This window comes from Saccopteryx leptura, chromosome 2 (assembly GCF_036850995.1).
Source record: "Saccopteryx leptura isolate mSacLep1 chromosome 2, mSacLep1_pri_phased_curated, whole genome shotgun sequence".
Lineage (NCBI taxonomy): Eukaryota > Metazoa > Chordata > Mammalia > Chiroptera > Emballonuridae > Saccopteryx > Saccopteryx leptura.
The window spans coordinates 138,096,990-138,122,137 of NC_089504.1; the positions used below are offsets into that span (position 1 = coordinate 138,096,990).

The 25,148-nt window shown below is 41.6% G+C and overlaps 1 protein-coding gene across 6 annotated transcripts in view; it reads left to right on the forward strand.

Annotated features, from left to right (window-relative positions):
• Nucleotides 1-25,148, forward strand: part of BICD1 (BICD cargo adaptor 1) — a 233,090-nt gene that overhangs the window by 89,883 nt on the left and 118,059 nt on the right. For all 6 annotated transcript variants that reach the window (XM_066368923.1, XM_066368928.1, XM_066368927.1 and 3 more), the window contains exon 2: nucleotides 8,827-9,039. In XM_066368923.1, the coding sequence (XP_066225020.1) occupies nucleotides 8,827-9,039 (213 nt within the window). The remainder of the gene's footprint in view (nucleotides 1-8,826; nucleotides 9,040-25,148) is intronic.

Genomic DNA, 25,148 nt, shown 5'->3' on the forward strand with positions numbered 1-25,148 from the left:
ACCTTTGATTTTTTTTTTTTTTTTTTTTTTTTGTATTTTTCTGAAGCTGAAAACGGGGAGAGACAGACAGACTCCCACATGCGCCCGACTGGGATCCACCCGGCACACCCACCAGGGGCGATGCTCTGCCCACCAGGGGGCGATGCTCTGTCCCTCCAGGGCGTCGCTCTGCCGTGACCAGAGCCACTCTAGCGCCTGGGGCAGAGGCCAAGGAGCCATCCCCAGTGCCCGGGCCATCTTTGCTCCAATGGAGCCTTGGCTGCGGGAGGGGAAGAGAGAGACAGAGAGGAAGGAGGGGGAGGTGGAGAAGCAAATGGGCGCTTCTCCTGTGTGCCCTGGCCGGGAATCGAACCCAGGTCCCCCGCACGCCAGGCTGACGCTCTACTGCTGAGCCAACTGGCCAGGGCCGAAACCTTTGATTTTTAATAACGTTTGAGCTATAGGAATTGTGGAAATGGCTTTCTCCCAGCTCGGTTCTTTTGGGTTGTCACCTCCAATGGGTCCTTCTTTTCTAGTTGGATCATATTTTCTGAGACACTTTGCTGCTGGAATATTGTGGTTTAGTAAATATTTCTTAGCCAGCTCTAACAAGTTTAACTAGTTGATTCATATTTTTTTGTGTGCTTTTCTTTACTAGGTCCTTTGGGCTCATTGTATTCTGGGGAATGAGAATTAATTCCCCCCCTTTTTTAAGGGGAGAGGAGCGGAGATAGTGAGGCAGACTCTCACATACACCCTGGCCAGGATTCACCCAGCAACCCCATCAAGGGCCAGTGCTCAAGTATGGAGCTATTTTTAGCGCCTGAGGCTGATGTGCTCCAGCGGCTGCAGCACCCAGGGCCACTCTAACCAATTGATCCACTGGCTGCGGGAGGGAAGAGGGAGAGAAGGGTAAGAGGGAGATGGGGAGAAGCAGGTGGTGGTCGCTTCTCCTGTGTGCCCTGAGTGAGAATCAGACCTGGGACGTCCATACGTCAGGTCCACTGAGCATTAATAATCCTTAATAGAACTTAATAATTCTTAACAGAACTTTCATTTCTCTTAAACTCTCAAATTTTATACTTTTACATGGACTTCTCTCTCTTTAGACTTAATTTAAAACAAATGGTAGACATTATTTAAGTCATTTAACAGGATTTTTAAAAAAGTAGTTGAAGTAGATTAAAATAAAAGAAAATAATACAATGAGGTAGGAATTATAAAAACTTAAAACCATAGAGAAAACAGGAGATAATTATACCAGAAACTTAAAGTATTTTAGTTATTTGCTATAGAGCATTTATTGCTGAATTTTCTGGTAACTGAGGCAACAGAGAAATACAGTTGTTCATAATGTTTATTATATGTTTAAAGAAGGAAAAGGTCATCCATTGTAGAGGATGGGTTTCAGTGACAGGCCAGTTGGCAACACTTTTCTTTCTACAAGTTAAATCATGCCTACATGTTCCCTGAGGCACTCAGATCTTAACATTCTGTCGCAGAAGCTTAAAAGAATTGCCGCTGACGGTCTTCACGTAGGCGCCTCGGCTGTGCTGTGGTTCTTGCTAGCAACACTTAAATGTAGGCATGCTCCTCTGGGGAAGGGTCAGGTTCTGGTCTCTCTCTCCTTTATTCAGCTATCTGGTTAGAGATCTTTTCTCTGTCCTCCGTAAATGAAACCCCTCTCTCCATACCTGTCTCCCTCTCTAACCTTGCACTATCCAACACAGTCGCTGCTAGCTATAGGGGACAATTAAAGTTAATCCATAAAATAAAAAAATTCAGTCCTTTGGTCACACTAGTCATATTTCATCTCAGTAGGCACTGATGGCTAGTGGTTATCATATTGGCAAAACACAGAGACATCACAGAAAGTTCTGTTAACGCATTGCTGTTTTATGCTCTTATCCGGGCTTTCGTTTTCTTTTCAGAGCTTTTCCAACATTATGGCATGCACTTACTGAAGAATACTCCCAAAGCAGAGATTGTTTTCTAGAACATTGCTGAATGCTCAGTGCCTGAAGCAGTGCCTGTTACAGTTCTCTATAAATACTTGTTGAATGAACGAACGAATGAATGTGTGAATTTTAGTATTTCTAATAAAAAATGTTTTGTCTAATATCTTTGAGTACACTGTTCTGCCACAATTTTTAAGATGAAAGAATGAAAATTCTGTAACTGAGGACACAGACTTTAAAGATACTGCTATTATTAAATATACTAGCCAAACTGTTATTTCTTTTATCTTTGACATTTTTGAAGGGTAAATAAATAAGTGTGAAGATTTTGCTTAGTCGGTAATATATTGTCCTAAACATAAAGGTAAAACATAGCAATTTTCTTTGGATTAAGAAGTCATGTGAGTGGGATGAGAAAACCAAAGTACTTATTTTACAGCTAATTGGACTTAACTCTGCTCCATAGTTTAAAGCAGCTGTGATACATTGCCGTGGAATATATGAAAGGCAATATCGTGCAGTGGTAACTACACACACGATGAGAAGTCATAATATATTCTAAAATTTCATAGAAATGTTGGTTTACCTCAATTAATTATAAATAAAAATTATCCGTGAAACGACTCCGGTGTCTAAAGGAATCTGCTTTCTGGACAAAATATAACTAGAAGCATGACTATTCTAGATTTGCCTATAAATAGCCAGCGAAGTGAGTTTTGTTGAGGATGCAGCTTCAGTAGCTTTGGAAATGATTGTTTCTCTTCTCTTGGGCCAGTGTTGACAGGATATACTTGGAATGGTGATGGAGGAGGGAGGTGCCTGACAGACCCGATCAGCTTTCACGGTTAGCCAAATGCTAGATGTCAGTTGGTTGTCATGCCCAATTCCAGTTACTGACAATTAGGAATTAGGTAAAGTAGAAGCATTTTCTCCTTCACCTTCCCCCACTAAATGCATTGTCTGCCTTTTAGTTCTCATTTAATTTGGAAATGCAGATCATTGGGTGTCTATCCATAGCTTGTGCAGGATTGGTGTTACTTTTTGTTTTAATTTAAAATGTCCTTGGATAACCTTGTATCCTTTCATTGGTTTTAAAATCATGTCCAGTGAAGGACCACGTTCTTCATAAAAATAGTAACTAATTTTGGAAATCCACATGTTCAATTAAGATTACCAAGCTGCAATAAATATGAATTAAGGATTCATCAGAAGTTTTATATTGGCAGTATCCATTGTTGCTACCTTTTTGAAAATCCATTCTATGCATATATCTGAAATTTTAAATTTTCCTTTGGTGCTAGATCCAGAGTACAACTTTAAAAACATGACATCAAGGTGGATGGACAGATACATTCATTTACTGTTAACACCTTAGGTGTTGTTTTAGTTGCCAGGAGATCGTTGCCTATGTGCTGAGAATAATATGGGAGGCATAGACTACCTCAGTCTATTGATTTTACTCAGGCAGAGTAAAGAAAACGGCCATAGAAGTGGGAAAATGGATGTGAAAAGGAAGCTAACTGAGGTGCTTGACACACAGCTCATGCTAATTTTAGATTGTACTAAAACTTGACTATAGAATAAGGGTTCCTTTGCCATAGTGAGAGTCTGCTGGATACCTTACCAGGTCACCCCTCCAAAGGCTTTTTACTGGGTAGTATGTCCAGAATTGACCTCACAGAATTTGACCATTAGTGATAGAAAAGCAAAGTAAATTTCACCTCCCAAAATAATTTTTCAGCCCAGGCTGGGTAGCTCAGTTGGCTGGAGCATCATCCTGTTACACCAAGGTTGTCAGTTTGATCCCTGGTCAGGACACACACAAGAATCAACAAATGAATACATAAGTAAGTGGAATAACAATATTTCTTTCTCTCTCAAATCAATTAAAAAATTTTAAATAAAAATATCTGTTCATAAAGGTATCTGTTTAAAAATAATATTAGTTTGCCTGACCAGGAGGTAGCACAGTGGATAGAGCTTCAGCCTGGGTCGCAGAGGACCCAGGTTCAGAACCCTGAGGTCACTGGCTTGAGCACGGAGTCACCAGCTTGAGTGCTGCAGGGTTGCTGGCTTGAGCCCAAGGTTGCTGGCTTGAGCAAGGGGTCACTCACTTTGCTGTAGCCCCCTGGTCTAGGCACATATGAGAAAGCAATGAATGAACACTAAAGAGCTGCTACAAAGAACTGATGTTTCTCATCTCTCCCCTTCCTGTCTGTCCCTAGCTGTCCCTCTCTCTGTCTCTCTTGCTAATAAAAATATTAATAAAAGTATTTTATTTGTTCATGACTCAGTATGCTTTTTATGAAAAGGTTCAAATAAGAGCCGGAGATTGTAAAGCCAAACACCAGGAGTATTTTGCTCTGTACATATGAATATTGATACCAGAATATTTCTCAATGATTAGTAATCATCTTTTGTCTTTGATCCATATTGAGGTTCTAAGAAGGTTTGAGACATGGGTTTCCAGGTTAGTATTTTTTTTTAAAAAATTTTGTTTTCATGAGTTTAATTTAAAGAGTACCAGATTGTCTTTAAAATTACCTAATCAAACTGTCTCTTCCTAACTTTTATGATGTCCCTTATAATGCCTTCAACTTTGTAACAAATGTGAAAATGAATTTCACAGGTTAATTCCAGCCTTATTTCTTTGTGCACTATTCGTTTTATGACATTTTACATTTCAAAATGTACTAATAGCACAAGTTAAATCATAAAGCCATAGTACTTTAACTGAACATAGTATCCCTTTGGTGTTCAAGCACGTACATTCTTTATAACTCTAAATTTCAAAATGTAGTAACGGCACAGTTACATCATAAAACAATAGTACTTCTAACTGAATATAGTAGCCCTTTGGTTTTAAGCCATATACATTCTTTATCATCCTCCTCCTCCTCCTCCTCTTCTTTTCTTGTTGTTGTTGTTATTATTGTTGTTTGTTATTTTTCCGAAGCTAGAAGTGGGGAGGCAGTCAGACTCCCACATGCGCCCGACTGGGATCCACCAGGGGGCGATGCTCTGCCCATTTGGGGCATTGCTGTGTTGCCACTGGAGCCATTCTGTCTAGCGCCTGAGGCAGAGACCATGGAGCCATCCTCAGTGCCCGGGCCAACTTTGCTCCAGTGGAGCCTTGGCTGCGGGAGGGGAAGAGAGAGATAGAGAGGAAGGAGAGGGGGAGGGGTGGAGAAGCAGATGGGCGCTTCTCCTGTGTGCCCTGGCCGGGAATTGAATCCGGGACTTCCACACGCTGGGCCGACACTCTACCGCTTTTTTTCTTATTATTTATTTTAAGACAAAAAGACAATAATATGGTTTTTTGTTGATATAGACACTTTACATTTTTAAATTTGATTTGTTGTGGTGACATTGGTTAATAAAACCATATAGGTTTCTAGCGTACAGTTCTATAACATATCATCTACATACTGCATTGTGTGCTCACCACCCAAGGTCAAGTCTCTTTCCGAAAACATACATTCCTTACAACCCAGTCAGTATTTTATCAGCTCTATCAACTCCTGTAGGGCAGAGACTATACTTACTTATTTTGAAATAATTCTAGATACAGAAAAACAATTGGAAAAATACTACACTAAATTTCATGTACCCTTTTACAAGTTCCCCAAATATTAATATCTTATATAATCATAGTACAATGTAGAAACCAGAATTGATATTGATATAATAATATTAACCAGTATAATGAATCCAATTTTGCCAATTGTCTTACTGTTTTTTGTAGGCCCAGGATCCCGCAGTGCATTTAATTGTCGTGTTTTCTTAGTCGTTTCACATCTTTCTGGTCTGGAGGAGTCTCTCTCTAGTTTTCCTTACTTTAATAGTTTTCAGGAGTCCTGGCCAGTAATTCTGTAGAATGTCTTTCAGGTTGGTTTTATTTTTGTGCTAAAAATTGGCTTATGCATTTTTGGCCAGAATATCACAGAAGTGATGCTATGTTCCTCTTGGTGTTAATATATCAAAGTATACATAATATCAATATGTCTCGTTGCTACTGATCTAACTTTTCGCCACTTAGTTAAGGTCTACCAGCTCTCTCCACTGCAAAAATACTATATTTTTCCCATTGAAATCAATACATTTCTTGAGAGGAGATTTGTGTTTGTTTGTTTGAGAGGGGATGTTTTAAGACTATGCAGATACCCTGTTTCCCATTAATTTTATATTCTACTGATAATTCTTACCTGCAACATTTATTACTCGGTGTTTGCTAGATGCTGACATATTTTATTTTCATCATTCCTTCTGCGTTTATTAATTGGAGTTCTACAAGAGCTATTTTTCTTCATTTATTCAATTTTAACATCAATGTGGCCTTATGGATATTTATTTTATTCTATATATTATAACTCAATACTATAATTATTTATTTTGTTGCCCAGATTATCCCAGCTCTGGACACTGGGGTCCCTTCAGGTGGGCTCTTGTGTCCCTTGACATATCCCCTTTTGTTATTTATCCTCTGGCACCTCAGTATGTATTGAGTTCATTTTGATCTAGCCCCCAAATTGATCGTTTCTCCAAAGACTCCTAGTTTTTTAAATTGGAGATTGATATTTAGAAACAAAATTTTGGTGCAAGGTATGGCCATTGCTAGTGGTATGTCATTGCTTCTATGGCAATAGGTTTATGTATATCCATGCATATAAACCTTTTCTTTCTCTGTATCTACCCTAGTGAATATTTACCGGTACCTAGTAAAGACTGTAAGTTCATCTTGGTACTTCTGATTAACCCAAAACCACTAGTTTCCTTCTAGACTTCTACCCTTCCTTTTTTGTAACTCCTTTCTCCAACAGTGAGAAACCTGGCTTTCATTATCTGTGTTCTTACTTGCTCCACCCTAGTATACATCAAGAGAAGTTTCAGAGTTGTGATCTCATATCCCTGTGAGGTATTTACTAACTAGATAGTAGTGTTTGGGTAGAGTTCCTTTTGTCTTTAGCTTTCCAATATATAGCAAAAATATTGATTTCCAAAATTATTTAGGTTAGCTCTTTTCTTCTCCCCCTCTTTCAGTGTAATTATGATATTTTGCTTATCTGCAATACAGCTAGGTTCATTTGTTGTTTGTGTTCCATTTGGGTTCTAGCAGCATATAGAGGTGGATTGTAATAATGTACTTGGGAAGTATATGAAACATTACTGTGGTTCTCACAGAACTGTATGAAAAGGCACACTTAGAAAAGTGCCACCCCTTCCTCTGTATCACGTTTCATTCCCCCTTTCTTTCTACCCATTCCCACTCACCCCCTGAAGTTGACCACTTTTGTTCGTTTCTTCTTCTTTCTCTTTTTTTTTAAGAGAGAAGAAGAGAGAGAAGGAAAGAGAGAGACAGGAATGGAGAGAGATAAGGAAGCATCAGCTTAGAGTTGCAACACCTTAGTTGTTCATTGATTGCTTTTTTATACGTGCCTTGGCCAGGGGCTACAGCAGAGCGAGTAAACCCTTGCTCAAGCCAGCAACCTTGGGCTCAAGCCAGCAACTTTGGGCTCAAGCCAGTGGCCATAGAATTATATTGATGATCCTGTGCTCAAGCTGGTGAGCCTACACTGAAGCTGGCAACCTCAGGGTTTCAAAACGGGGACCTTGATCCACTGTACTACCACCAGTTGGGCCCCATTTTATTAGTTTCTGGCTCATTATTCTGTATTTTTTTCCCCTCACAAATAAGTAGATACATATGTGCTTTCTTATACAGTGACTACATTTTGATGTCTTTGTGTTATATAGGGCAATTTGAATTTTGTTTGATGATTTGTCTCTTAAGGTTACTGTTCATAATTGGTGTAGCCTTACTGCTAATGTATTAGAAAGCTAATGGTGAACTATAGACATGATCCCTAAAAATATAATCTTTTAGAAAGCTAACAAAACTGTTTTCTTTCTTGAAAAATGTTTTGGGGATTATTTTCTAGAATGAAAATGAGAACGTGAATTTTGATGTGCTCATTGGAACTGAACTGTCTGTTCCTTAATGGGATTTGTAAAAAAAAAAAAAGATAACAAAGCAGACAGCAACGTTTTTCAGGTTCTCTTTAACCCATTGTGTATATATATGTTTTTAACAACATACTTTAAAAAATTATTCAGCCTTAGCTCAGTTGGTTAGAGTGTCATCCTGCCAAGGTTGCAGGTTCGATGTCTGGATAGAGCACATACAAGAGTCAACCAATGAATACATAAATGAGTGTAACTACAAACTGATGTTTCTTTCTCTCTCTCTCCTTCTCCCCCTCCCTCTCCCTATCACTCTCTTTCCCTCTGCCCCTTCCTCTCTGTCTTTAAAAATCAATCAAAAAAAACTTTTAATAAAAAAATTTATTTCTCCTTATTAATCAAAAAAATTTTTTGTATTTTTCTGAAATGAGAAGCGGGGAGGCAGAGAGACAGAATCCTGCATACACCTGACTGGAATCCACCCAGCATGCCCATTTGGGGCTGTTGCTCCATTGCAGCTGGAGCCATTTTAGCCCCTGAGTCGGAAGCCATGGTGCCATCCTCAGTGCCTGTGCTAGCTTGCTCCAGTGGAGCCTTGGCTGCAGAAGGGGAAGAAAGAGAGAGTGAGAGGGGTGGAGAAGCAGATGATTGCATCTCCTGTGTGCACTGACCGGGAATTGAACCTGGGACTTCCAGATGCCTTGCTGATGCTTTATCACTGAGCCAGCCAGCCAGGGCTGCATTTGAATTATTTTAAATATCAATGAGAACTGCTAGACTATTAATACAATATGTAGTTTTTGCTTCTGGGGATCTCGCAAAATAGCTCTTCTTACAAGCAAAGCAAAGCGACTCACTTTCCCAGTGTGATTAATAGTGCTGTTTCAGTGCATTTCATCGTGTACTCTTCTCTTCACATGCTCTGCAGGCCTTTGGGCAGTCCTTCTCCATCCACCGCAAAGTGGCTGAGGATGGAGAGACTCGGGAGGAAACGCTTCTGCAGGAGTCGGCGTCCAAGGAAGCTTACTACCTGGGGAAGATCTTGGAGATGCAGAACGAGCTGAAGCAGAGCCGGGCTGTGGTCACGAACATGCAGGCAGAGAATGAGAGGCTCACCGCCGTCGTGCAGGACCTGAAGGAGGTAAACACCCCCTGAGAGAGAGGTGTGGGGGAGAGGACGAAAGTTCCAGCAGGGAGAGAGGAATAAACCTTTCGTCTTTACCCAGAGGAGCTGCATTAAGCAAGAAGCACATAATACTGATGCTAGCACAATGCCTGCCTTTTCAGTGATATGGCAGCTTATTCTGAGATGGGCTTTTCCTCTCTCTCTCTCTCATCACTATTAATAATTAAAATCTTTATCTATTGAGGATTTGGGCCTGCTGCTTCTGTGAAGGTGTTTAAACAATATGGTGACTTTAGCGCTTCTTCCTCCTTCCCTGGTTTCCCTACATCGTGGAGAGCAGTGGTTGGCAGCACTGCTCCGTGTCGGCCTGATTCAAAAGGGCGGTGGTAGCTCAGGACTCTTCACTCTGGGGAGTGAGACGTGGGGGTGTGTTCCGAGGGGCCTCAGAGTCTGGTGAAGCAGAACCACAAACCTGTCCTGGGTGTAGATAAGGCAGCAAATTACAGCTGGTCTGAATCAGGTCTGTGAGCCTTCCTTCCTCCATCCTGTCCTCCCCGGGACTCAGTTTCTCGTCAGTGTCCCCACAGCTGCAGCGGGTGCCAGGCAGAGTCGGTCTGTGCTGATGTTGGGGACACGGAGAGCTGAAAGCACTTCGTCCACCAGGCCCTTTTAGGGGCATCTTTGGAAACTTCATATTAAATCATCCACTCCGTTTTTCATATTGAAAGCTGTGGAAGAGGCGCTGATGTCCTCTAATTCCTACACGAGTGCTGTGGAGATTGACCAACAGGGACCAGGTCCACTACTAAGTGGGGTTATTAATTGAGCAGTTTAATAAGAGAAAAAAGTAAGGTGAAAAAAATTGTTTGGTATTGTGAAATATAACAGACGTAATCCACTGATAACTTTCTTAAAATTAGTGACGTTCCAGATAGCGTTTTATTATTCTGACATGTAAGCTGTCCAAAATTTATTGTATTTAATAAATAATTTACATTTACACATGTTCATAGTACAGTGAACTAAAAGAATATCTACAGTAAAGTTTCTGCTTTACTTAGGTCATTGTCTTTGGACATGCTCATATATAGCATTGTGACTTGTGGAGACAGAGACAGGAGCCAACCAAGAAGGTAGCATTCTTCTTCTTCTTTTTTTTTTTTTTTAATAGTGAGAGAAAGGGAGTCAGAGACAGACTCTGCATGCGCCCTGATCGGGATCTACCCAGCAAGCCCACTAGGGGGGCGATGCTCTGCCCATCTGGGGCCTTTGCTCCCTTGCAACTGGAGCCATTCTAGCACCTGAGGCGGAGGCCATGGAGCCATCCTCAGCGCCCAGGCCAACTCGATCTAATTGAGCCTTGGCTGCAGGAAGGGAGGAGAGAGAGAGAGAGAGAAGTGAGAAGCAAGAGGGGGTCGGGTGGAGAAGCAGGTGGGCACTTCTCCTGTGTGCCCTGATTGGGAATCAAACCTGGGACTTCCACACACAGGGCTGTAGCTCTACCACAGAGCCAACTGGCCAGGGCAGTTAGCATTCTTGGTATTAAGTAATAAGAAGAACATAAGACAGTTTTCAGGATGCCCTGCTCCTCTTCTCTTCACTGCAAATGATTGTTAAAAGCCAAGCTGCTCTCCAGTTCTTTGTCTGATGCATCTGTATGTGTTGGGTTTGGGCCATGACTTGCTTATCCTTTGTAGTAGCAAATTCTCTTTCTCCTAAGAAATTGTTATTCACTCTTAATGCCAGGCATCCCTGTAAGACAGGCATTCACTGCAGAAGTGGACCCACAGTCATCTAGTGACATAGAGCACCATCCTTGATAAAACGAGGTGTCGAACATCCACAGGGGACAAGCTCGGCAGCCATGAGCAGCAGGTTCCCGTGTCAGGTTAGCAGAGAAGGCGTGACCTGGGCAACATAAGGGCCAAGTGCACATACAGGTGATTTGTGGAGAACTGTGATCGATAAGTCAAGCGGTTTTGATGTCATGTGATTGGATCCTCAAAGCTGCACATCCCCATGGTCACGGCAGCTGCAACTGAAGAAGGTTGAGGAAGGGGCAAAGAATCCAGAGGTGTTTTTCTGTTGAGGCAAAGCAGTGGTGATTGACGGGGCATCCTCACTTTGGTACGCCATGCTTGAGTGCAGTTTCCAATGAGTAGATATGTAATAAGCAGCAGGAGTTGGTAATCAAGAATGAGGATGTAAGTTGGGAATGAAGTGAGGTAACAAAGTAAAAAGTACTTGAGGACCCTTCACTCAGATCAGTTTTGAAATTTAGTAAGCACCAGAATCCCTCAGTAAGACATGAGCCCTGGGTCTCACCCCCAGAGGTTCTGAGTCAGTAGGTCTAGGTGGGACTCAAGCATTTTTATTCTTAAGTTTACAGCACAGGAGGCTGTGGCTGCTGCTGTGGAGGCCACGCTGTGAATTTAGACTTTTTGGCTGTCCTAAAGCTGGGAAGGCTGTATCCCAGGATCACAGTTTTGGCAATTGCTATAAGCACCGTAATCTCCTGAATTATAGCCCTTTGTTTATAATCTCCCTTGGTTATAGTCTTTTGATTTCTATATTTAGTTGATTTGTAGTAAGAGAATAACTTACGACCCAATGTTTTTGTTTTTTTTTTAATTTTAAATAGCTTGAGGATATTTAGCTGATGAAGGTATTCATTCAGGTTGGTCAGGTAATAAAAAGGAAAAAAAAAGCGGACTTCTGTTGCTTGGTCTTCTAAGTGTGCCTAAAATGTATTTGTTGGTACTGTCTCTGATGGGCTGAAAGCTAGGGGTGTCACCACACCCCAACGGCCTGCTGGTTTTCATCCAGGCCAGATGTTTTAATGGATCTAATGAAACTCTTAGTATTTAGAAGAGATTTTATATATATATATATATAATTTTTTTTTTTTTGTATTTTTTCTGAAGCTAGAAATGGGGAGAGACAGTCAGACAGACTCCCGCATGCGCCCGACCGGGATCCACCCGGCACACCCACCAGAGGGCGACGCTCTGCCCACCAGGGGGCGATGCTCTGCCCCTCCGAGGTGTCGCTCTGCCGTGACCAGAGCCACTCTAGCGCCTGAGGCAGAGGCCAAGGAGCCATCCCCAGTGCCCGGGCCAACTTTGCTCCAATGGAGCCTCTGCTGCGGGAGGGGAAGAGAGAGACAGAGAGGAGGGAGAGGGGGAGGGGTGGAGAAGCAGATGGGCTCTTCTCTTGTGTGCCCTGGCTGGGAATCGAACCCGGGACCTCTGCACGCCAGGCCGACGCTCTACCACTGAGCCAACCGGCCAGGGCGAGATTATATTTTTAAGAGGAGAAAAGGAATACATTCCATTTTTTGGCATGTTGGTACCAGACTGGTGATAAATTAAAATCCCAGGTTTTTTTTCTTTATTGTAGGCTCAATTTTATTTGTTTGTTTGTTTGTTTGTTTATTGTACTCTGGACATTGACTAATTCATAGAAATTGGGAGAGAGGTCACGAAACAAACAAACAAAAATCGTGACCTGATGGACCATGAGACGTAGACAAGGATAACAAATGCAAGATATAGTTTATATCCGCCTGACAGATGCTGTGTGAACTCGGTAGTTAAGTTACTGGAATCATCTCTTCCTGCAATAGGATTGTTGGTATTGTCAAAGGTACGTGTGTGTGTATTGTGAAGCTTTGTACATATGTTTGCATGTGTGTGTGGTCAAATTCTTTTCCATATATGGTAAGCATAGGATATAGGATAACATAGTGCAAAAACTGGGGAAATTTCTGAATTAGGAATTAGAAAATCAATACTTAGGTCTCAGCTCTGCTAAAAGTTCTAGTTTTATTCATGATAATGTATTTTTAAAAGGTTATTTTAGTATGAAGTAAATACATAATAAACATAAAATTGTCATTATTTATGTATATCTACTTTCTTAAGTTAAATATTAGATAAACACCTCTTTGAATTTATTATCTAGAAAATTATTTCTGTTGAGATATGAACATGGCTAAAAGAATTATAGTATGTTTTTATTTCTGCTTTGGTTGTTAAAAAGCTCCAGAACTATGTTTAACTGTAAAACCTATGTAAATGTAACTTATTGTTTCAAAATTTGGTAATCAGACTTACACATAGCAAGACAGAAACAACCAATGAGAAAGATGAATTGAGTAGAGGGAGAGGGCACAGCACCTTCTGACGGTAGCAGGAAGTAATGGCTGACATCCTGGCACCAAAACAATAAACACTTATTTAACAGCCAGTAGGTTGAAAGAGGGGAGACGACTGGGTGATCTTACTATCAGTGTAAACAGCCTTACATACCTGGCTGGTTCTTGAAGGGGTCACTGCATTATGACATGTGCTTACTGATGACCTACTTTGTGGGGAAAAGATTAAACTATTTAATTAATGCATCCAATACATAACAAAGCTTTTCTTACAGTTTCTGGCTGAATAATTGGTCATTGGGAGCTGTGTTTATATGTAGCTGAAAGACATTTTTTACCATCTGCGAAGGCATGGCATGGGTAGAGCTGAAAAGGCTCTCTCCTGCTTGCCATACTTGTTGGGAATGGACGTCATGCCTCTGGAATGGTGTTAAAGCACCAAACAGTAAAGAATTATCACTGTCTTTAATTGGTTTAAATAAATAATAATAATGTCATAGCTAACATTTATGTTAGTTTACTGCATGTACTTTACATTCATTATCTCTTTTAATTCTCCCCAAAAACTTACTGTTTCTATCCCGCCTTTACAGGTGAGGCAGAGAGAGGCAAAACAACTTGTCCAACAAGTAGTCAAGGTGGTGTCCTGAACCAGTCAGTCTGACTCTAGAGCCCCTGCTCTTGACAGTGTTAGTGCTGCTTATTGGCTTTTCGACTCTGGCAGAGTGAGCTATCTTTCTTTTGGTTGAAAGTTCTTCTTTCCAACATTTGCTGAACCTACTGTAAATAAATCTCCCCATTACCATCATCAGGAATTTGAAAGCAAAGTTTAATAATATACAGACAGTTTACCTTTGAATGCTTATGATTTGATTGTGCCTTTGGGAAATAATGTTACATATACAGGTTTGTTTGTAGGGTTACTTTAATTAATTATAGGCTCATTGAATTGTATGTTTGGTTTTAAGTCTGTGAATTTATAGGTCATATGAAGAGTCATGTAACCACAGCCACAATCAGAATGTGGAACAGTTTCACCATCCCCCACATCTCCCCTGTGTCATGCTGTTTCTTCGTAGTCCTACACCTTCCCCACCCCAATCTCTGATAACCAATCGTCTGTTGTCTGTCACTATAATTTTTGTCTTTTTAAGAAAGTTACGTAAATGGAATTATAAATTATATAATCCTTTCTCTCAGCAATGCCAATGAGATTTCATCTAACTTGTTGCATAATGTATCAATAGCTTGACCATAGGTGGCTTGCCAGGTAGATCCCAGTCGAGGCACATTCAGAAGTCTGTCTCTGCCTCCCTACTTCTCACTTAAGGAAAATAAAAAAGTCTGTTTCTTTCTATTGCCAAATAATATTTTACTGTATGGATAGACTGCAGTTTTGTTCTCTTTAAACGCCTGTTAAAAAAACGTTTGGGTTGTTTTCAGATATTTATTTATTTTTTTTACAGAGACAGAGAGTGAGTCGGAGAGAGGGATAGACAGGGACAGACAGACAGGAACAGAGAAAGATGAGAAGCATCAATCATTAGTTTTTTGTTGTGCGTTGCGACACCTTAGTTGTTCATTTGATTGCTTTCTCATATGTGCCTTGACCGCGGGCCTTCAGCAGACTGAGTAACCCCTTGCTGGAGCCAGTGACCTTGGGTTCAAGCTGGTGGGCTTTTCCTCAAACCAGATGAGCCCGCACTCAAGCTGGCGACCTCGGGGTCTCGAACCCGGGTCCTCTGCATCCCAGTCTGATGCTCTATCCACTGCGCCACCACCTGGTCAGGCTGTTTTCAGATATTGGCATTATAAATAGAACTGCTATTTACGTTCATGTACATTAATGTTTTTGTGTGAACAAAGTTTCCATTCTTCTAAATAATTAGAAGGGTGGGCATTCTGGGTTAGTGGTAAGTATGTATTTAACATGTCCAGAGTGGCTGTATCATTATTTAGTTCCACTAGCCATGTGTACGAGTTCTCGTTTCCATTCATTCTTTCCAGCACTGGATATTATCAGTATTTTTTATTTTAGCCATTCTAATAGGTGTGTAATGGTATCTCATTGTGTTTTTAGTTTGCATATTTCTGGTAGCTAATAATATTAAACATTTTATGTGTTTATTTGCTTTTCATATAGTCTTCGTGGTAAACTTTCTGTTTCAAGCTTTGCCCATTTTTTAATTGCGTTGTTTCTTATTTCAGGTACATTTTGAGAATTCTTTATATATGCTGGATCCAAGGCCTTTGCTTGGATATGTGATTTGTTCTGTACCTTTGAAGTATGCCGTTGGTAGTTGATTTCTAGCCTCATGCCATTGTGACCAGACAAGATGCTGGATATGGTTTTAATCTTAAATTTTTTGGGACTTGTTTTGTGTTTTTACATGTGGTCTATCCTAGAAAATATACCATGAGCACTTGAAAAGAATGTGTATTCTGCTGCTTTGGGGTGAAAGATTTTGAAGATATCTGTTAAATGCTGTTGATCTAGTGTGTGCTTTAAGTATGCTGTTTCTTTGTTAATTTTATGTCTGGAGGATTTGTCCATTGATGTTAGTGGGGTATTAAAATCCCCTACTATTATATATTATTGTATTGCTGCTGATCTCATCCTTTATGTCCATAAAAATCTTCTTTATATAGTTAGGTGCTCCTACATTAGGTGCATAAAATTTACACTGGTTACATCCTCCTGTTGGATTACTCCCTTTATCATGATGTAGTGACCTTCTTTATCCCTTACTATAGCCTTTGTTTTAAAGGCTATTTTGTCAGATATAAGTGTTGCTACCCCAGTTTATTTTTCATTTCCATTTGTATGAAATACTTTTTTCCATCCCTTCACTTTCAGTTTATGTGTATCTTTAATTCTGAGGTGAGTCTCTTGTTTTCAGCATATGTACGGGTCCTGTTTTCTTATCCATGCAGCTCCTCTGTGTCTTTTGATTGGAGCATTTAATCCATTTACATATAAGGTTATTATTGATATGTACTTATGTACTTATTTATTGCCATTTTAGTCTTTCAATCTACAATCCTCTTTTTCTCGATTTTTTTTTTTTCCTTTGCTCTTTTTACAGCAGGCCCCTTAATATTTCTTGCAGTACTGGTTTGGTTGAAATGAATTCCTTGAGGTTGTTTTTTGTTTGTTTGTTTGTTTGTTTGTTTGTTTTGGTCTGAGAAGTTATTCCTCCAATTTTAAATGATAGGCTTGCTGGATAAAGTAGTCTTGGTTATAGTTTCTGGTTTTGCATCACTTTGAATATTTCTTGCCAATCCCTTCTGGCCTCAATTGTTTCTGTTGAGAAGTCTGATGTCATTCTTATGGGGGCTCCTCTGTAGGTAATTAACTGCTTTTCTCTTGGAGCTTTTAGTATTCTTTCTTTGTCTCTTAACTTTGGCATTTTAATTATGATGTGTCTTGGTGTAGGCCTCTTTGGGTTCCTCTTTAATGAGTCTCTGTTTTTTTGAACTTGTGTGACTTTTTCCTTCATCAATTTAGGGAAATTTTCAACTATGATTTCTTCAAACAGGTTCTCTATCCTTTTTCATTCTCTTCTCCTTCAGGAACACCTATGATGCAGATATTGTTTCTCTTCATGTTGTCACAGAGGTCTCTTAGTTTCTTCAGCCTTTTTGAGCCTCTTTTTGTTTTGCTGCTCTACTTTTGTGTTTATGTTTATCTTGTTTTCTAAATTGCTGATTTGATCCTCTGCTTCATCCTGCCTGCTATTGATTCCTTCTTCTGCTGCCTTCATTTCTGATACTGTATTTGTCATTTCTGACTGGTTCTTTTTTATGATTTCAATGTTCTTTTTGATGCTTGCTGTCTCTTTATTTAGGTGCTTGTTATGTCCATCCAGTGTTGCTCTAAGATCCTTGAGCATTCTAAAAATCATTATTTTAAGCTCTGCATCTGCTATTTTGGTTACTTCCATTTAATTTAGTTCTTTTTCTGGGGATTTCTCTTGTTGATTCATTTGGGTCATATTTCTTTATCTACCCATTTTGTCTGCATTGGGTAGTGCTGTCTGACTTTGAAATTTTTGTGGTGTCTTTTTGTTTTTTAAATGTACTTTTTAATAAGGTATATACATTATTATTTAGAAATTTTTTTAAATTTATTTACTTTAGAGAGGAGAGAGAGAGGGAGAGAGGGAGAGAGAGAAAGAGGGGAGGAGCAGGAAGCATCAGCTCCTATATGTGCCTTGATCAGACAAGTACAGGGTTCTGAACTGGCGACCTTAGCATTCCAGGTTGACGCTTTATCCACTGCACCGTCATGAAAGTTTTTGTGGTGTCTTTATGAGGAAGATAGGCTCAGTGGTACTGATTTCCAGGCCACCTGTTTTCCTTGTTCTAGAAATGCTTCTTGAGGGTACTGTTTTCCCTCCTGTTATATGAGTATTGAATATATTTGGTCCTTTTGTGGGTATGGCTATCCCTTCAGCTGGCTGGCTCTAAGGGTCAACCTTTATCATGTGTATTACACACTGTGCAATGTCTGTCCTGTTGGGCATCTTTATTCTCCACAGTGTCTGGTATCTGCTAGACTCCTCCTTTGGGCATGCTGCTTGTGTAGCTAGCTGAGTCTAGGGTTGCTGCTGTCTTCCACCCACTACCAGTTGTGTTGGTTCTAGATCTTCTTGGGTTGCTGTCAGCTGTTGTTTGTAACCCACTGTGGGCTACCTGTCTGCAGCTACTGCTCTTTCTGTTGTTTGTGTCTGTGTTTTTTGTGCCTGGGTCATGTGGGAGGGGCCAACCTGTGTATAAGGATCAGCTTCCTCTTGCTTAGAGATGACCGCAGCTTTGTAAAAGCCCCAAGCTCTGCAAGATTTGCCTCTACTTTTCAGCTGCTCCACCTCCTCTTGCAGCTGCGTGGTCTTCTCACAGTCTTCTGTAGAATAACTGTAGTATGAGCTCAGACAGTCCTCACCCAGCCAACCCCTCTATAGGTTGCTAGCTTGTTGGGTTAGGGCAGCTGAGGTTGGGAATACAACGCCAGTGGGATCCCCCGCCTCAGGGGTCTCTTGGTCAGGAGCTCAGTATGGGGAATGTGGCCCCTACTCCAGAGCCTGATCCTTCAGCCACGGCTGGATACTCAAATTTTATTTCTCCTCAACAAGGTGAGCAGCAGGTTCAGATCGAAGTGGGGCCAATAGTTCTCTCTGCAGAAATTCTTACTACTGGTGAGACCCTGGTCTCAGGGAGGAAGACTGAGAGAGCCTTCTCTAGGGGCTGACTGTGCCCCCTGCCTGAAAGTGGCTAAGCCCCTTGACCAGATTCAACAGTACACTAACAGGGACCCACATTTTAAGTGTCCATGCTCCAAGCCTCTCTCCCTTCCCCCAGTGGAATCTAGCCCAGCTGGACAGGATATCCAGCGCCCAGGCTTGCTGACTGTGAAGCTCCACCCAATCCAATGCACATGAGCCGCTGTGCTGGTGCTGATCACAGAGCGAAATTTGCCTCAGCTTGGCCAGGTGTGAGGAGCCCTTCCTTTGGCTACCACTGTAGCTAGGGTTGTTAGGTCCTGAACTTATGCTCTCCACAGTTGGCAAACTGGATGTGCCAGCCCTGGGCCTCCCTGGCAGGAAACCTGGTGCAGACCAGTGGGAAACACTGCCCATGACTGGCCCTCAGCAACCTTCTTAGAGCTACAAGCAATCCAGACTTTGTGGCTGTCTCTGCTGGGCCTAGGTGTATATGGAAATACCTAGCTGCACATCTAGTTGGCTTTTGCCCACACTGGGCCTGGGGGAAGGTCTGCTTTAAAGGCCAAGGTTTCCTGAGTCCCACCTCTTGCAGCCTTTGTCTGTTGGCTGCTTGTTGGGCTTGGCCAGTGAATAAACATCTGGTGGGGTCTAGGGCATGCAGCAATGCAAGGGTTAGAAAGGGTGGTGTGTGTGGCTGCCCCTTGGCCCCAGATGTCAGTCTGTCCATACTTTTTTCACAGACCACTGTAGGTTGTGGCCCCAGGAGTCTGGTGGGTGTGGCCTCTGAAACCCAGAGGTTGGTCTGCCCACACTCTGGACAGTTTCTACTGAGTCTCTGATGAGGCGGAATTGCCAGTCTTAGACTCAGGAGCATGTATGGGAAAGCTCTGGCCTCAATATTAGAAAACTGAGTCACTGATGTGCCCCCTGCTTCATGGCTTCTCCGTACGACCACTGGATTTTAGCAAGAGGGAGTCATGCGTCACTTCAGTGAAAGAAGATTCCCTGGAGTGGTGGGAGCAAATGTATTTTAGAGAGAATAAAAGGAGAATTGGAGACAGAATAGAGGCAACTTTTTTCAGGTGTTGGTTTTGTTTGCAAAAAAGGCCAAAGAAAGGAGGAGGTAGCTAGGGTATAAAAGAGGCTCAAGAAAAAATGTGTTTTTTTTTCTTTCAAGGTGAAAGAAATAATTGCAGATGTGAATGCCAGTTGCTGATGGTTATGACCGAGGGGGGAAGGAAATTGTAAGAATGTGAGAGGAGAGGGGGGAAATGCCCACAGCACCTAATGGCCCTGAGTGGAGACGGGAGGAATGGGATCTGGAACAGAAATGGAGGGATTGCCCTTTGAAAGCAGTAGGGCGTTACCAACGTCTTTGGCAGTGCCTGGAAAGGCCGAGCGTGTAGGTGTAGGAATGAAGAAGTGCTGGAAAGTCTCTTCAGGCTGCTTCATTTCCTCACGGAAGCAGGGAGAGAGGTCGGCAGCAGAGGGAAGATGGAGGAGGCATTGGGGATTTGAGGAGAGACGATGGTGAGAGCATCACCTGGGAGGGTGCGTCACTAAGGTATGAGTGTGGAATGAGTGGATGGGGAGAAATTCGTTCAGGAGGAAGAATTCTAGGAACTGAGGTCATCTACGTGAATATTGAGAATCTGGGAATATAGACGAGAAGTTCTGGAGATGTTGGCAATAAGCCAGGAGCTAAAGCCAGCCTTGGAGGAATGGGCAGCGGGGACACGTTGGTGTTTGGTAGGTGACGGTAATGATGCAGGTAGTGGACAGTATGCAGTGACTGTGCCCACCCTGCTGCCACTACCTGGTCCCAGTGAAAACCACTAACAATTTGTTTCTCTAAAACTTTATCTATACCAGCTTTAAAAAAATAATTTCATGATGACATGCAATTTAAAGCCGAGGAGTTTTAGGGAAGGTGGGAGGGAGAATGCTCTGAAAGCATCCATGGGTGCCAAAGGGGCACCCATCCCACCTCCAGGCGAGCACTGGAGAGGGTAGCAGGGGAACAGTGCACCCAAGGAGGAGCCACGTTTCCATTAAAGCACAAAGGATGAACCCTGGCTGGATGGCTTGGTTGGTTAGAGTGTCATCCTGAAGCACAGAGTTTGCTGGTTCAGTCCCTGGTCAGGGCACATACAGGAACAGATCGATGTTTCTGTCTCTCTTTTTCTCCCTTCCTCTCTAAAATCAATCAATAAAAAATAAAAATAAAACACCAAGGATGTGCCTTCTACACATCTGTAAGGTCATCTTAACTCCTGCCGTGATCCCATATGCTCAGAGAGTCAGTGATTCATGATTAAATTGTGTGCATTGCCTTAAGGAGTACTTACACATCATTCTCTTTGTAATGATTGGTAATATTTTTTCCCCATGATTTGGGAAGTTGGGTTATTATGTTTTTCAATGAGAAACAATACGGCAGCTTCTGTGACATTCTCAAAACGATGTCCGTTGATCTTTAATCAAAACTATCTTTAGCCTTTTTGACGTTATTTTGGGGAAATAATAAGAACCTGCATCTCCATAATCCCGAACATTTGGGGGAAATCTTAAAAACATGTAAGTATTTCCAGCATCCAGATGTTAGACATCATTGGGACACAGCTTCAAAATAGTACCATTTTTTGGCCCTGGCCGGTTGGCTCAGTGGTAGAGCGTCGGCCTGGCATGCAGAAGTCCCGGGTTCGATTCCCGGCCAGGGCACACAGGAGAAGCGCCCATCTGCTTCTCCACCCCCCCTCTCCTTCCTCTCTGTCTCTCTCTTCCCCTCCCGCAGCCGAGGCTCCATTGGAGCAAAGATGGCCCGGGCGCTAAGGATGGCTCCTTGGCCTCTGCCCCAGGCGCTAAAGTGGCTCTGGTCACAACAGAGCGATGCCCCAGAGGGGCAGAGCGTCACCCCCTGGTGGGCGTGCCGGGTGGATCCTGGTTGGGCGCATGCGGGAGTCTGACTGTCTATCCCCATTTCCAGCTTCAGAAAGATACAAAAAAAAGAAAAAAAAAATAGTACCATTTTTGTCCATGACTCTTTTCTTTCTGCATTAGACAATAAAAAGGGGCATAAACTTCTGGCCTGATAGGACAGTCACACCAACTTCCTTTATAATAGCCAGTCATGAAACTAGTGCCAAATGAAGAATTAAATGGGAAACTGCAGGGAAGGTTGAGCTAAAGTTAGAAAGTGGGAGGGAGCATTCATTGCTCAGGGCAGACTGTAGAAGTGGCTGGCAGCTCTGGACCTGACACTGGTAAAATAAAAAGTCTGTTTTGAAAGTAATCTTGCATAATCTCTTGATTGTTTTTAATTGTAATTAAATTTTCACCAATTATCTTTAATTAAAAATAATAAACAGTGAAAGGCAGCTTTTTATTTTTTTAATTATTTGTTTCTTTTCCTTTTTATTGAATATATTGGGCTGACACTGGTTAACAAAGTTATACAGGTTTCAGGTGCACAATTCCGCAGCACATCATCGGTACCCTGTATTGTGTGTTCACCACCCTAAGTCAGGTCTCCGTCCATCACCGTTTACCCTCCCCAGGCCCCCCCACCTCCTCGCATCCCGCACCCGCAGCGTCACCACACTGTTGTCTGTGTCCATGAGTTTTTTCTCTTTTTTTGTTCAATCTCTCCAATCCCACCCACCAAGCTCCTCACCCCAACAGCTGTCAGCCTGCTTTCCATCTACGAGTCTGTCTCTGTTCTGCTTGTTAGTTCATTTTGTTCATTAGATTCCACATCTGAGTGAAATTATATGGTAGTTGTCTTTCTCTGACTAAGGCAGCCTGTTTTTTAAAATGTAAAATTGATATGGTATATACTATACTTCCCATATATATGTGGGTTATATAAAATATATATTGATTATCTGTGACATGTTAGCATGCATATGGATTTCTTTTATTTTTCTTCCCTCCCTTCCTTCATCTCTCCTTCTGCCTCCCCTCCCTCCCTTCCCTTCCCTTTCCCGTCTTGTGAATAGGGTCAAACGCTAGTTTTCTACATCTTAGAATATAGGAATAAAGATCTGTGCACAATGCATTTTTGTACATAATGATTCTTGAACTAAAAATAGCTCGGTTCAGTTTTAGACTTTTTCTCCCGCCCAAGCTCAGGTTTTGCTCCCTGTGCAGACTGGGTGGCAGGCCTACCAGTGCACAGTCAGCGTTTCAGCTGGAATGCTTACTGGACAATTTTAATCCTTTTCTTTCTTTCTTTTTTTTTTACATCTTGACCTCTATTTCCAGAGAACATTCTGGTTGGCAGATGTAGCCTGATTAAGATTCTGTTCAGGCATTTAATTCTCTTAAGGGAATTTATAGCTTAATCTAACAATGTAGGATATCTCAATTTACTCAGAACTTAATTTCTTGAAGGTTAAGGAAACTTATACTTGAGTAAGACAATAAGAGCAAATTAACAAGTGATTTCAGTGATAGAACGAATTTTGATATATATCTTGAATTATACTTTTTAATACTTAATGAACATACAGTTTTAAAAATAAATATTTTAGACCAATTATGTTAAATTGATTAATAGACCCAAACTTTAGCTTTCAATTTGACTTAAGAGTAGAATACTCTGTATCCCATAAGAAAGGCTATTTCTTGATAACCTCCTTAACTAGCTTCCTCATCATCACTTGTTCAATAATATTAAACATTCTAAGCTTTAGAAATAGCAGTCTGATAGAGTTTTAGTTTCACTTAATTTTTCAAAAAGCAGAAAAGTAAACATCTCTTCCGAACCTATCACCATGTACAAAAACCTTACTGTCTGAAGTGCACTAAAGAAATCTAGGTTATCAAAATGTATTTCCTGCCTGACCAGGCAGTGGCGCAATGGATAGAGCCTCAGACTGGGACTCGGAAAACCCAGGTTCAAAACCCCAAGGTCAGGAGCTTGAGTGCAGGCTCATCTGGTTAGAGCAAGGCTCATAGCTTGAGCCCAAGGTCGCTGGCTTGAGCAAGTGGTCACTCAGTCTGCTGGAGCCCCCGGTCAAGGCACATATGAGAAAGCAATCAATGAGAAACTAAGGTGCCGCAACAAAGAATTGATGCTTCTCATCTCTCTCCCTTCTGGTCTGTCTGTCCTATCTGTCCCTCTCTTTGTCTCTCTCTGTCTCTGTCACACACACACACAAAAAAAGTATTTCCTGATGGGCTTTGGCACACGATATGGCCCCACTGTTGTTTTTAAATAAGGAGGTAAGATTTGACTACCTGTATAAAAAAGAGGCCAGCAGCCTTTTTCTGGATGACAAAATATTCCTCGTTAGAATGATGGATATAAAAGAACCTGTCAAAATAGAAACATCCCTCTTGCTCCTAGGTATTAATGATAATGAAACTGGGCCCAGAGAGTAGCACAGATCTTACATCATTATTTGAATCAATCTTTCATGGGCATTGTTTACAATGAAATGTTGTTTCACAGCTTTCTTTTCCTTATCTCCTTAAGGAGCCTTTTTATTTATTTTTAATGTTTTTAATTTTAGAGAGAGAAAGGAAGGGAGAGAGAAAGATCAATCTGTTGTTCCACTTAACTCCTGCATTACTCCGTTGATTCTTTTATGTGCTCTGACTGAGGACTGAACCCACAACCTTGGTGTATGGCGATGATGCTTTAAACAACTGAGCTCCCGGCCTGGGCATTAAGAAGCCTTTTTAGATATTTTTCCTAATTGCCTCACAATTAAATACTGAGGAATGAGATTTTGCAGGGCAGGGCTGTATTTCCTATGACTGCTGCAACAATGTACTTCAAATTTTGTGGCTTCAGTCAGCAGATTGATTCTCTTAACGGTTGTGGAGACCTGCAGTCGCAGATTACTGGGCTAAGGTCAAGGTGCTGGCAGGGCCATACTTCCTCTTGGAGATGCAAGTGGAGTGTCCGGTTCCTCCTTCAGATTACACCTCTCTCCAGCTTCTAGAATTACATTTCTTGCTTTCATTGGCTGCTGACCCTTCCATCTTTCAGAGCCGGCCGTGTAGCCTCTTCTTTCAGGACCACGTTACCTTCTTCTATGTCAAATCTTCTGCCTCTCTCTTCTAAGGACACTGATTACACTTGTGGTCTACCCGGATCATTCATGATAATCTCTCCACCTCAAAACCCATAATCGCATCTGCAAAGTCTCTGTTGCATGGAAGTAACATTCACAGTTCCAGGGACGAGGACCTGAATATCTTTGTGTGTATGTGTGTGTATGGGGGGGGTGTTATTAAGCCTACCACACAGGAGTGATACCTCCCCTTATTGGAAATGCATTTTCTAGACCATTAAGAAAGAAAAAGAAGAAGAAAAGATAATAAATATGTAACTTTGGCTAGTAATTAATTTTTTATTTCAAGAGAGAGGACCAGAGAGATAGAGAAAGAAGCATCAATCCGTTTCACTTAGTTGTGTCATAGATTGCTTCTCATAAGTGCCCTGACTGGAGCTTGAACTGATAACCTTGGAGATGGACAGTGCCCTAAGGATCAAGCTGGCACCCTTGGGATTGAGCAGGTACCCTTAGACTCCAGTCAGCAACCCAGACTATGACCAATGACCTGGGCTCCAACTGGAGACCTCAGTGATCCGAGATGATGCTCTATCTACTGTGCCACCAGCTAAGGCTAGTGTTCAGTTCTTTATTACATCTTAATTTATTTGTGTCACTTGCCATTACAACAGAGAGGGAAGATATGTTTAAAATTAATAGGATTTAGGCCCTGGCCGGTTG